General features: G+C 44.9%; 1 protein-coding gene across 48 annotated transcripts in view; it reads left to right on the forward strand.

Moving 5' to 3' along the window:
- The window catches only part of RBFOX1 (RNA binding fox-1 homolog 1), a 2,117,065-nt gene that overhangs the window by 2,045,243 nt on the left and 57,175 nt on the right, over nt 1-14,647 (forward strand). For all 48 annotated transcript variants that reach the window (XM_084764427.1, XM_084764407.1, XM_084764449.1 and 45 more), the window contains one exon: nt 14,238-14,370. In XM_084764427.1, the coding sequence (XP_084620553.1) occupies nt 14,238-14,370 (133 nt within the window). The remainder of the gene's footprint in view (nt 1-14,237; nt 14,371-14,647) is intronic.

A 14,647-nucleotide genomic window follows, 5' to 3' on the forward strand; every position in this document is an offset into this window, starting at 1 on the left:
TCTCAGATGACTTTTCACAATATTTTCTGAGGCAGCTGTATAAGAGTCCTAACGCCAGGATCAAGATGAGCAAGCGAGGCATCCGAGCTTCAGACGGAAGGCAAAGAGTCCTCAGAAAGAGAGGATGAAACGAGGTAGGAATACTTTAATATAATACTGTTAAACTTCGAGATTAATGGGAAAGAACCATGAGGAATACATACTGAAGTCTGTCGCAGAGGCAAGCAGAAACATTACTTCTTTTCTTTTGCCAAATGAGTCAAGTGTAACACCTCAGCATGGCGCGTCCTCATCTACATTTTATGTGCTGGCCATGGATTACTTTTTCAGAAAACTGATTTTAAAACTGTTGATTACTGAATTTTGGGGTCTCTCCTAACTTGCTGCTTGCCCTCTAAGGTGACAGTCCCAGTTGCTGCTAGACAGTACCTCCTGCTAGACCTGAAACAATGAAAGGAAATGGCTATTTACTTACTGTCCTCAGTGCTCAACCCTTTTAATGATCTTTCTTCTATAATCCTCAGAAAACCACAGCAGTTACTATAATACCATCTTATCTCACAAGGAAATTGAGCCTAAATGGATTAAGGAAACTGTCATAGAGCTATATGGGCTTTCCCCCTCACATTTGACCCTCAGGGTCTTTCCTCCTAAATACCTTTAAAACTTGATGTCGGAAACAGAGCAGGATTGTTCTTTCGTACCCTAGACAAGCTGACTAGCATCTCTACTTGGGCCAAGATCCACTTTCTCAGGCCTATGCCAGGATTTGGGAGAGGCACGTTTTCTTCTCTGAACAAGGCCTTACAGAATTGCTCTTCAGAAGGATGGTTAGGTTTAGCCTGTCAGCATCTGCGTTCTTTCAGAGCACCAGAGGCTCTCCACCTGCACATAAGTGAACAGCAGAGCTTCAATAAAATTTTAGTTACCAGAATAATCTGCAGCCAGATTGGCCTCGAGGGCACTCTGTCACCAATCTCCTCCTCCTCATCTTCACTCTCATCCGCAAAGGCAAAGGGTATCAGCTAGCTGCTACCTGAGAGTGGGGGCAACACATCCTTTTAATAATCATCTTTGGGTGCCTCTGGCTTCTTGCATAATTGTATCACATTTAAAAACAACCTTGGGCTAGGGAGATGGCTCAGTGGGTAAGATTACTTGCCAAAGAAGCATGAGGAGCTGAGTTCAAATCTTCCACAGTCATGTAAAACATTAGTCACCGGCACATACGTGCCTGTCATCCCAGTCTTGGGGAAGGGGCAAAGAGACAAGGATAGTGGGGACTTGCTGGCTGCAAACATAGCTCTAGAATTGTCTACCCATTAGTAAAGGGCTCTTTTGCCTCATTTCCTCCTGCTTTCCCCAGGGTCTTGGACATCATTGATTATTTTCTTATTCAGTTACTGTGCACTTGGTGATAATGTAAATTTCTCTCTGTCTCTGTCTCTGTCTCTGTCTCTGTCTCTGTCTCTGTCTCTGTCTCTGTCTCTGTCTCTCTCTCTTTCTCTCTCTGTCTCTGTCTCTGTCTCTCTTTCTCTAGCACAAATTAATTCTATAGAGAATAATACATTTAATTGTGACACACGCATATATTCATGGGACATACTTGGATGTGATTCATGGTTAGATATTTGTGAGTGTGATTCAATTGGCCCTGACACTCATTTAGGGATTGTCCCTGGATTCCAGATTCTAAGAACAGGTTCGTGGGCAGAAGGGATGGCCCTGTGGCTAAGAATGTGCATTGCTTTTGTAGAGAACTCCAGTTCAGTTCCTAGCACCCACATCAGGAAGGCTCTCAACTGCCTGTAACTGTAGCTCCAAGTGGACTGGAGGTCTCAGCCATCCATGCACATATATATATATACACACACATACGCAAGACTTTAAAATATTAAAACAGATATTTAAACAAGTTCACCTGCATCTTTGCTACCAGCACTTCAGCTCCTTCATCAGCATCTGAGATGGGTTTCCTCTGGCTGTGTCAGAGCCGTAGCACATCTCTCCTGGTGGCTGCTGGTCACTTTGTTTCCCTAGAGAATAAAAGCAGGATGACTGCCTGGCCATCCACACTATTGCTGCTGCTTCCCTAACTTTGAGTCATGGTCCCGCAATGTAGCCCAGGCTAGCTCCAAACTCTCCATCCTCTTAGGTTAGCTTCCTGAGAGCTCGGGTGGTCCACCCTGTGCTACCACACCCAGCTGCAGCCCCTCTCCCAGTTACCTGAAGGGAAGGATCCGCCAGCCAGCAAGCTCTTCTCACGTGACTACTATCGTATATTCTCCATTTGGTTATTCATCTCAATGCCGAAGAGTGGCTTTCGTCTTTTTCAACTGGGGGTCTGCCTTCTGTAAAAGGCTGCCAGTTGCAAAAGCGCCCATCCCGTGGTGTGCCCCCAAACATCTTATTTGTCTTGATATTTCTTTCACAGAAATACATATGACAGATAAGGAGTCACTGGAGGCTGTGCTTGCTTTGTGTCAGACAGATATTAAAACAATAAACTATGCTGCCTTGGGATTCCAGCACACACAAAGCCGGGGAACAAGGCCGAGATGAGATGTTTCTGAAAAGCAGGGAGGCAGATGTGCTGGGGGAATTCCCTGGAAACACCAAGGCCTGTGATAGCATTGAGAGCTCACATTTTTTAATGCTCACGTTTGCTTAAGAGGATCAACCGCCCAGTGCCGCTCCGACATTCAGCGCCTTTACAATGCCTACCCAGTCTCTAGCCTCAACGGGGGCAACAGAGAAATCCGACCATAGTTTGAGAAGCTTATGTTGAGAAGTTTATTTTCTTAAGTGCTGGTCTGCACTTCCTTTGCTTCCTAAAACTACTGTGGATTTAAAAATAGGGCTGGGAGGAGGAATGTCCGTTCAGATCTCTGCCTATGCAAGTTCTAGAGGGGAAAAGCTAAAAGCAAGTTTGATTCCTAAAAGGGGACAGAGGACAAAGGACAGTGTGATTCCACAGAGTTGGTGTGTAGTCCCAGGATAGTCAGACTTGCAAATTGAACCAGGTTTGCAACTAACCCTAACAGCCCAGGTTTGCAGACCTGCAGTAAAGCATCCCAGGACTAAGGATGGGGAAAAGAATGCCAGAATATTTCAAGAGCTGCACCAGGGGCTCCAGGGGCTCTTTGCGTGGCATTCTCATCACAGAGACAGAAATGCAACTCGAGATTTCTTTCCTCCTCATCAAAAGAAAACTTCCCCCACTCAGCACAAGGATGTCAGAAAGGAAGATGAGCTAGCCTCTTGCGGAAGGAAAGAGAATCTGGGAGAGTTCACGTCCACCCAAGAATGTAAACATTTGCTTTACTTCTAATGCAAGCTTTCTAAAATCATGTTATCAGTTACAGATAAGAATCACTACATGGCAACCTATGGCCGCCAGAGAACTTGAGTGCAGTGGCAAGGAAATGCAGCTTTAGGCCCAAATACCCTGGCTGTGTGCATAGAATACATCCTTGCTGCTTTTGTTTGTGTGTAAGGTAGGCTTTTGACACCTCACTTCCTTCTGTGTAAAAACAAGAAAGAACTGACAAGATAGCTCAATGGTAAAGTGTGTGCTGTGCAAACATAAGGACGTAGCTCAGTCCTCAAAGCACGTATAAGAAAAGCTGGGCGTGTCGGCACACACTGTAATCTCAGGGTTGGGCATCTAGAGACAGGCATATCCAGGGACCATGATGAACACTCAGTTTGGTGGTAGCATTGACCAAGCTAGTGGAAGACCCTATCTCAAACAAAACAAACCAAAAGCAAACCTATGCAATAATATCTAATGGCTTCCTAGACTCTGAAGGCTCATGTATTCCCACCCCTAATACACCAATGGCTTCAAGCTGCACAGAGTCCCACTTTCCACTAATGCACCCTGTTTCCATTCGGTGGCCTCACACAGTTCTCCCAGCACTTCCCCACAACATAGGAGGTAGGATTTGCAGTGCAGTGTGATGATCATCTGCTTGTCTTGTAGCTGTGATGTGACCAAGTGTCCATGCTATGCAAATTGTCTGGCATTCTTACTTATATGTGGGCATTAAAAGAGATGGTCCTTGCAAGTTCTTGCCAGACTTCTGGAGTTGTAACGATTCAAGCAATAGGCTGGCCTCTCTCTCTTTCTCTCTCTCTTTCTCTCTCTCTTCTCTCTCTCTCTCTCTCTCTCTCTCTCTCTCTCTCTCTCTCTCTCTCTCTCTCTCGCGCGCGCGCTTTACCTTCCGCAGAATCGTTGAAAGCTCACCACAGACACTGATTGAGAAGGTTTTATTAGTGTACTGACTAGACTACTGGGCAATTTCCAAATGGCCATCCTTCTGTAAGTGGACCATGGGATTCCTAAATCAGACATGTGATTAGCAGGAGCAGATGGCACATAGCCTACTGGTTCATTCTGGGTGTTGACAAAAACTCAGATTTCGTTGTTGTTATGTTGATGTTGTTTTTCAGCTAACCGGCCGATGCTGAAAGGCACATGGCCTCAACACTGACAGACAGAACAGTGATGGCTGCATGTGAAATGAGCAAATGCATTTGCATTTCATACTTGTCTTGTGAGTCACTGGCCAGCCCCCCCACCCCCCACCCCCCACCCCCACCCCCCCCCCCCGCCCCTTAGGACTGCGAGCTCAAAAGCTGCGGCAGCCCCAGAGAACCATGGGAAATCTAGCCCAGCATAAGGCAGATAATTTATCTCACTTGCCCTGCTTCCTACCTGGAGAGGCAATCCATCGAGCTCACTGTTCGAGCCAGCTGTTAGATAGATCATGAATGATTTAACAATTGAACCTTTACTGTATATATATGCACTCGATAAAGCCATTATTTATATAAACTATTTGGTTCCTCCCCTGCGCCTCCCCCCACCCCCGATGGTTTCCTGGGGAAAAAAAATAAAAGAAAAATAAGTTGACATTGGTACTGATTTTGTCAAACTAAGAGATTATGGCAAATGGCTCCATCTAAATTAAAATAGATTCCAGCTTCTCTGCTCCCTCCAACAACAGCAAGCACTTTTGCAAATGCCTGCTGTAGCTCTGCCAAGTTAAACACTCCAGGATGGAGATTCATTTCCATTTTGTTGAATGAAATGTTACAAAACTATTCCTGGGGAAGGTCTGTCAATACCTGTGAGTCAGAGAGATCTCTGACAGGAAGGACCTCTTCCACCAAAAGCATGGGACTACATCTCCAGCCACCATGAAGTACCCACTACACATCTTCTGGAATAGCTCTGCCATTTGTAACACAAGAGAGAAAATGGCTAGATTCCATGGCAAGTGGGAACAGTGTGGTGGCTAGTGAGCCCAAAGCTGCTGTCTCACTTGGCCCCACACAGATGAATGATTTGAGAATATTCTTGTCCATGGGTGAGGAGTGTGGGTTTTGTTCTGTCTTTCAGAATTGACTTTTTTGAGGGAGGAAATCTTTCTGCCTCAGGAACAGCAATCCTGTGACCCAGAACAAATCCTGTGTGCTTATCTTGCCTGGTTTTCTATACAGTTTTCTTCTAGCTCATCCATTTATGCACAAGCAAGAGATTTATTTCAAGCCAAGATGTGGATAGAATGACATGTGATAGCAGTATTGACAAATTAATTGCATATAGGGAAAAAAAAAGTACAGCACCCAAAAGTAGAAGGATAGTTTTGTATTCAAATAGCCCCAACTTTAGATACGGGGTGTTGGTGGATGTGTGTGTGCATGGCCTGTGTGCACGTGCCCGTGGAGGGCAGAGGTAGACCCGAGCACCTTCCTTTGACTTTCTCCATATTACTTTTGAGGCAAGGTGTCTCACCTAGCCTGGAGCTCATTGATTTGGTTAGGGTGGCTGGCCAATGAAGTTAGCCACAAGGATCGGTATGTCTCTACTCTCCCCTAACAAGCATTGGGATTAAAGGCTTGTGTCAGCATACCACTTTTAAATATGGGTCTTGAGATTGAAAGTCAGGGTGCAAGTTGCAGGGTGATCCCTTTACTAGTAAGCCGTCTTCCAAGTTCTAAAATATGTTTTTTATTCCAATCTTCCAAATTCAACAGTTGTAAGGGGATGGAGTCACCGAGAACTTGTAGGAACTAAGTGTGTGTGTGTGTGTGTGTGTGTGTGTGTGTGTGTGTGTGTGTGTACTTACGACACTCCTGGCTTACATCCAGATGCATAGATAAATGCCAGAAATGCCAGAAGGAAAGGATAATAGGCTAACCTTAGATTTTCAGAAACAAATCTGTGGACTGTGCCCAATTTGTGTGAGAGAGAAATGAAGCTTTCAGGAATGTCTTGAAATCTCAGATCATAAATACATAAGGGCATAGCCCCTCTCCCAGGATATTCCCCCAACAAGGAGTGTACTGAACTCTCCAGGAACTTTGTCAATGAAGCATCCTGCAGATTCTCCCAGACCATGATAGATTGAGGCTGGCTCCCTCGGATGTAGTAGAAACACAGGAGAGGGCATTGCAGCTTATGCAGGCAATTGGAGGGGAGCCACGCTGGGCTATCTTCAAGAACACAGAGAGCACAGTAGAAACAGGACTGGGGCTATCTAGTGGTTAGATGAAAAGATAAGGCCCAGAGTCTCAACTTACAGGCTGCAGAGTTGCTCTAGATCCCAATTGCCCCAAGGAAAGCGAAAAATACCAATAACCCAGATTCATGTGGTTTTTCAAAGAGCTGGTTAATCTGTGCATCTGGCAATTAGCAAGTGTTGATAAACCCAGGCTGCTGTCCTGCAGCTGAATCCCTTCCATCTGATAACGGAGTCTCAGAGGTTAGGATTCTGCCAACTGAGATCACATCTTCGCTAGCATTACTCCCGTGATCACTGCCTGGGGTTTTGACAAGTGAGATCCAGGACCCCTCAGCACTCGCAATCCTGAGTAACTAAGGCCTTTTCTTTGAATGAGCCACCTGCTTAGGCAGCCTTTTAACAAGACTTCCAAGTTCAGGTTATCCTGCCATCCAGTTTTCTCTGTAACTGAACTGCTGCAAAATTCTGATTATCTGATAATATAACATTTGAATGATCTCTTTGTCCCATTTTGTCCATGTTGGAGACACCGTAGTCCCCAACATATAGCCCTCAGCATAGTCCAATGGAGAGCTATAAAAGGATGTGTCAGTCAAACAGGTGGTAAGAAAAAATGATAGGGCCAGGCGTGGTGGCACATGACTTTAATCCTAGCACTCAGGAGGCTGAGGCAGGCGGATCACTGTGAGTTCAATGGTAGCCTGTCTACAAAACGAGTCCAGGACAGCCAAGGCTAACACAAAGAAATCTTGTCTCAAAAAACAAAAAATTGAAAGAGAGAGAGAGAGAGAGAGAGAGAGAGAGAGAGAGAGAGAGAGAAACAATAGGAAGAGGAAGCAGAAGGTGAGGGAACGTGGTGGCATCAGCTTAAGAGACAAGACGTAAGAGGTGACATGAGGAAATGAAACCCAGCAACAGGCCAACATTTGCTTCATGGAATCCATGCTTAGTCTTCATAGGTTAAACAAAAGGAAAAAAAAAAAAAAGACCTGCCAGCACCACTCAGGGGCATCAGACACGTCAGGCTGGGGAAAAATGCCACATCTCAGTCTCTTTTCAAAATCTAGCTCAAGACTTAAATCAATACATTTTGCCTTGGAAGTCAAGCCTGTATGGTCTCCTGTCCCCCCCCCCCCCCCGCCCCCGCCACCACCGCCACCCCATCTCCTTTCGAGAGCACACATCTCTCTCCAAGTTCAAATTCTTGCCAGTTCTTACAAACACCTCCTAATCAGACACACAACCGCCTTAGAAACTTCTGGCTAATTTGGATTTGACTAAAACTTTTGTACCATGACTGTTATGTAAAGAGATTCAATTATGGTGCGCAGTGTTTTGTGAGTAACTACCGCCCATAAAAAGTTAATTAATCAGGGCTGTGTCAATTTCCTGGTGCCGTGTCAATTTGCTGCAAGGTAATTAATCAGTAATCACCCGCCAGCCAGCCAGCCGAGGGACGATCCACCAGCCATTTATTGTGTGCCCCCCCCCCCCAACAAATGGCCAGCGCAGCCAGCAAGGAACACATCTTGCCTTTCACAATATTTTTATCGACACTTTCGGATGCTGTGGCAGAATGCAGCAACAAGCCTCCGCAGTTCAATGGAATATGAATATTAAAGAAAGAAACGAGCGGAGATTTATAGGGCATTGCATTTCTGTTATGTCAGTTTTGAGATTAAACCAAGCAAATGAACAGTGAAAAATTACTCTTCCATGTGGGGAATGGTGATTAGAGTTGTACATTAATTAGAATTTTTTTTTTTTGTTTTCCCATTCAATGCATTTCAAATGAGGATGTCCTATAAGGAACCAGTTTGTCCGAAATGTAGATTTATTCACTTCCAAGAAGCAGCATTTAACATCATTTGTGCTGTAACGAGAGTGGATCCCAAATGTGGGTTGAAGAACCAGAAATTCTACAAATTCGAGGGCTATTTGGGTCTTTATATAAATGCCTGAAAGAATGAATCATTTTCCCCACACCACCGCCCCTCCCCCAAGCCCTAAAAGTATTGGATTAAAAGGAAACCTTTGTTTTTTGACCTAGAACTTAATATGCCCTGTCACATTACATTTGCACCCGATGCCGCTGAAGAGGATGATGTGGTCTTGTGTGAATCCTGTGTTCCATACCAGCTTGGTTGGCTTTAATTTTGCATTCATTTTGATAACATTTTTGGCCATTTGGAAAAAGTAATCAGGGTTTTTTGGACCTCTCGCCGAGATGTTTCCTGACAACGGCTTGCCTCTTAGGGGCTAGGCTGGCTGTTTATGGTGCCCTGGTGCATTTGTTAACTATGGCACCATATCTTAATTTATAGCCTGACACAGGAAATGTGAGTCCTCACCACAAGGGAATCCAGGAAGACCCTGAACCTGCTGTCGAAGGCACATTTGCACCCCCAACTTCAAGCAGCTGAATGCTTCCTACCATCCATTACCTACAGAATAACTCAACCACAAATTAGCAAGTGCTCTGGCATCTTCAAAGGGCGGGGAAACAGGCAGGGCTTCAGAGTGCAAAGTGCTAGGAGGCACAAGACAAAGAGAACCCCGTGCTCTGATGGCAACACCTTTACCAGGACATCTGGCAATCTCATGCAAATTCAACCCAACGCACAAATGCAAAGAATAATTGCCCATTAAAGCGGGCTGTATATTTTTATGGCTGTGTTGCAGGATCTGCCCCCCTGTCGGGGTAGGCATCTGCTATTCCTCTGTCTCTCCCAGAGCTCTAAAACTTTAATATGCAGTTTATAACCCTCAAGTATTTTCCACTGGCTTTGTGTTTCTTCTCCTGGGATTTCTGGGCTGGTGAAATGTTCTCATTTGTGTTTATTTTCGAAGGTAAGCACCATGCTCACAAAGGAGACAGAGAGGGAGGAGACACTAATCACTGTAAACACATGAACGTGAGCGTGAGGCGCATTGGAGGTGGGCGCTTGGTTTTTTTTCAGGGAGAGGTGGCAGGAAGCAGTAGACACTCTGGTGAATGGCTCATGGGGCTGCTTGATACACCCACACTTCCTCCACTTAAAACTCTTGATTTGCCTTGGAGCTTGAGTCTCACAGAGGACCTCTTGTTTCTTGCCTTAACCTTCTGTTGCACTGAATTTCCCTGGTGCAGAAAGAGTCCTTATCCCAAGGGCGAGGTGACAGCCCACCTTCTACATACCTGCTCTTGTACTCATTTCTCTAATTGAAGAGTTTTGGCAGGGCCTGGGTAGAGCTGGGAACGGACTCATGCCAGACACCTAAGGGATTGTTGATCCAGTTTTGTTTTTCTAATGTCCGTTGTAGCTTATGAGATAAGTCCAGTTTTATATTGTTGACACCTGACTTTCCAAACTTTGATTCACACTGCACAGGTTTAAGAGGGTGTGCCTGAGTTAGTTTTCCCTCCCTCATTTCTCCATCCAGGAGGAAATCCAGAATTAAATTCCGAATCCACAAATCAACTTGAACACTTCCATTTTCACTTAGTGTTGGTTTTATTTAGGCATTTAATAATCTCAAGTTAATTGATCAGGAGTGGGAAAAGATAAGTCAGGGGTTACGGTTCTAAAGATGCCTATACATTGACATCTTTTTGTTCTGTTTGCATTATTCTTTGTTGTTTGGATTTTTTTTTTTGGTTTGTTTGTTCCTTTGAGACAGGATCTCACTATGTAGCTCAGGCTGACCTCAGTGTTTATAATTCTCCTGCCTCAGCACCCTAAATGCTGGTATTACAGGTAGGAACCACTAGACCCACAGCTTATATAGAAATATTAGCCGAGGTGACAGATTTATATATTTTCTTTTAATGTCAGCTTATTCCATTCCAGAAAAAGAGAGTGTATGTGATTTTTATTTAGCATTCCACATTGCACTTACTAAGCATTTATTATCCTCTTACTGGATACAAACTCTTGAACCAAAATGTACATAGATGATAAAATACTTTTAACTCAATAAGATAAGTGTTGCCTCACAGGGGAAATGAATCATTAAGAGGAAATTTTCCCCATGTATATTTGAAGAATAAATCCATTCTGGTTGTGTTTAATCTGTGTCTGGGTTATCTGCCCAGGTAATTGCTTCAAATACACATTTAACCACATGTCAGCATTTATAAACCACTGCACTCAGTAAGCAAGTAAGAAAATTTCCATTTTTTTCCACCCTATGAGTATAAAAGAAGTCTGAGGAAAAGATATGTTCTTTGCCCTTGAAACTGACCATGTGACTTTGTGGCACCTTACCAGCTGTACTGTCATCAGCAGCCATGGGACAAAAACAGAAAGGAGAAGAAACACAGGCAGTGACTCTGAAAGGCTTACCATGTGGGTGTGGATGGCATTAGCTGTGCTCAGGGAGAGCTGTTGCTGGGCAGGAAGGACGCTGTGGGATATCTGGGTAGAGAGATATAAGTCACTCTTAGTAGGCACTGCCTGTCTTGACAAATTTACCTAGAACAAGCAGCATTTTGTGTGTAGGGTCATTAGGAGAGTGTGTAAGTGCCTGTCAATAATCTCATCCCAATCCTCCTGAAGTGCCATCCACTGTGCTATTTTCAGGCAAGGTCTCTTATAGTCTGGGATGCACTTCTTAGGTTTGACTGGCTAGCCAGCTATAAGCTTGTACTCGTATGCCTGTTTTTTTTTAAATTTGTTTTTAAATATAAATTCTTAGACTCAAAAACTCAGGCCACTGTGCTGTGAATGCAAGCATTTTTCTTGAGGAGCCCCAAGAACCATTTTTGAAATGCCATGTATATTAAAATCAAAGTGACCTAAACAAACTGAGGATTCTGATACTTCTAAATGCCACGTTTGTTCAAGAAGTCTCTCCTTCCTCTGGAAACTTGTGGATTCTGTATCAAGTGGCATCTCTGGACCAGTTCAGCATCTCGCAGGACTGCAGTAAAGATGCTCTTTCTAGGACTGTGACAGACTCTATCACTTGCGCTGTGTTTATTTGCAGTTCTGGCAGTGATGGAAAGTGGATAGTGAAGATGAGGAACTGCTCTCCTAGAAGCAGAGGCGGTTAGGTATCAAAGGATGAGGAACGTCCAGAGTGAGCTCAGTTAGGAGCTCCAAACCAAAGGGCAGGACAGATAGATAGCCCTGCTCTGATGGGGCTTGCTTTCTAGCACCAAGCAAGAGTCCTTCCTCTCTCTTTCTCTATGCAATCCAAGCTACTCGGATTTGACATGGGAGGCCTATAGCATCTGTCTTCAGAAAGAAATTTTATGTGTGTGGGCGGGTATACAAAGGAAAGGATAGTGCTAACAAGCTTCGCTTGATAGAGCCCAGAGACTCATCTCAGTTTCTGCAAGCCCTTTCTCTACCCAAGCAAACACAGAGCCTGGATCTCCACTCTGAGCAGCACTCGCTGCCTTCACTCTAGCATCATGTATCAGCTTCACGTGACACCTTTACATCTAAATCCTCCAAATCTGGTCATCACCTGAGAGGGTTCTGGTCTCACTCTTTTGGCTCCAATGAAGGGACTGATGGGTCAACAGAATTACTGGTTGCCCTCACACAGCTCAACCACACTGTACACTTCTTATTTTCCCTATCCGGAAAATAGAAAACATTCTATGATCATTTTTATTTGCATCATGGTGAGACAGAATCAGGATCAAATCATTCCCACCCATTCTCTCCCGAATTCTGAAGCATCTTTTGTGCTGCATCGTAATAGGCTTGAATGAGCTCAGGACTTTCTGGGTTTTTTATTTTTCCAGTACGACATAAGACTCTATGCCTGCCATATTGATTAAAATCTAGGAAGCTTGTGTGCTAGGGACTGGCACGAGAGCTCTATAAAACCACATAATTTGTCTTTAATCACAATCATAAAACAGTTCAAAAATAAACTTCAGGTAGAAATAGGAGGATAAAGGCAGTCTGTCTTATGTTTTATGATCTTAGCATTTTACTCATGCTGCAAGGAAAAGTATAAAAGACTGCCATGCCTTCGAGAGCATGGACCAAATTCCAGACAATTGCTGGCAATTGGTCTTCACTTCGAGAAAAATCATCCCTGCAAAGAATTCACGCAGGACTGGGAACAGGCCTGGCTCACCCACCACTTAGGTACAAATGCACTCTGTGCACAGGGGAGAGCTTTGCTCTGAGACCTCCATGGCCACCTCCACCTCCAAGAGAGCAGGTGCTTCCTGAGGGAGGCTCTGTATGTCTCAGCCTCTAATTTTCTTTCCTGTCTTTCGTGCTCCTCCTACAATCCCTTCCCAGGTTCACACCTGAGCCTGTGTGAGAAGGACTCTTGAATATGATAAGATCCCTGGGGCAGGATTCTTCTGCTCCTAGTGGTCCTAGTGGGAAGGAGCTTAGGCCCCCTTCAGTGGTGTGGATACCAGGTGAAGAACATCTTTAGCATGGTTTGAATAATAATGCTCAGTTAGAAGTCCTTCAGATGCCCAGGAAAGGGAATTTGTGTGTGTGGGGGCTGTTACAGAGTTCCTATTGGGCCCCTTTGTGGTTTCTGGGACCTGACTAGCTTTTATGGACAGTAGATTTCTCACTTACATTTTTTGGAAAGCTAGTCTCTGTGTGGGATAAGGTTTGCGGTACAGGGCCTTTTACATAAACTGGGGAGTCGCAACAGGCAGAACATGGTAAGGCTTAGCAAATGACCCGAAGCTAGAAGCAGAATTGTTTCCTGATGAATGCTTGGACCTTCCTGCGGAGTTCGTATCTGCGTATATAGGTGGAAGGGCCTCCCAAGAGGCGATTCAGGGCTCAAGAAATTGCCAGGCATACCCCTTTCCTGACTCCTCACCATGCCTGACCCTTTCTCCACAGGCCAAGGAACCCAGGAACTCCTCTTCCCTAACCCTTAGTTGTCAGACTTTGCTGTCTACAGGTGCAGGCATCCATGCACTGATGCTCCAGAGCTTGTGAGATGCTGGTGGACCGTTGAGGACACAAGCCTGTGTTCACACTCAGGGTGCATGTCTTCAGTAATGTGTCAAGTAAAAGTTCCTGGTGAGGTAGGGGATGCCACTCCAGGGAAGAGCACTGGCTTAGAAAGAGTGGCCAAGGCCCTGTATTCTGTCCCCAACAACTTCCCTGCGAGAGCATTAAGTTTGTGACAGAGCAGGTATGAACAGAAAAGAAATGTGGAATACAAGTAAAAGCAGATAGGGAAACTTATGAACAATAATAAGGAACTCTTCATTCTACGCAGTTGACCTCCAAGATAACTGCTAGCATGTAAAAATTACACATGCCTATGTGTAGATATATAAATGTGTGAATATTTGCATGTACACAAATAGGAGCATCTGCACACATGTGACTGTGTATATATGTGTGGTATATCTTCAAAAACATGTTTAGACAAACATGTTTTCCAAAAGACTGTGAGATTTTGCACACACACACACACACACACACATACACACACACACACACAATTTAAGTTTATGTGGGGACCTTTTCTCCTGTTAGGAATTTTCTGCAAATGTCTGTAATTTCATATATTCTCGCGGTCAGAAACACCTGCCGTACCTACACCATGCTCACCTTGTTCTTTTCTAGGCTTGCAGCACTTTTCCCTGCCTTTCGACTCAACAGAGGGTAGGCTGTATCATTCCACCTTCCCACCATATAAACAGGGTCCAGAAAATGCTCCTCACTAGGCCACATGTGCATCTCATGGTGTCCTGCTCTCTCCTCTCTCTTACAGTGCCTGGCTTCCCATATCCAGCCGCCACTGCTGCAGCTGCCTACCGAGGGGCTCACCTGCGAGGCCGTGGCCGTACAGTGTACAACACCTTCAGGGCTGCAGCGCCCCCACCCCCAATCCCGGCCTATGGCGGGTAAGTGCTGCACCCTCCTGGGAGGGGGGGGGCGGCTCCCTGCACCTGCTCTCCCTCCCCAGAGGCACGGAGTGTTTGTGAGCGCATGATGGTCTTGACCACCCCACCAGAACCTCCCCAGCATGCAGCCTAATGTGCGCCTGCTGCAAAGCACCTTGCAAAGAGTATTGAAAAATGAGTGTAATTTGTCTGGTCATGGTTGGTGCCTTTAAGCATTCTACATGTCACATGTTGTTATGTAAATTCTCTTTGAGGCTGAATGCTGGAGAACAGAGAA

The sequence above is a fragment of the Acomys minous genome, assembly GCF_964271855.1.
Source record: "Acomys minous genome assembly, chromosome: 16".
Lineage (NCBI taxonomy): Eukaryota > Metazoa > Chordata > Mammalia > Rodentia > Muridae > Acomys > Acomys minous.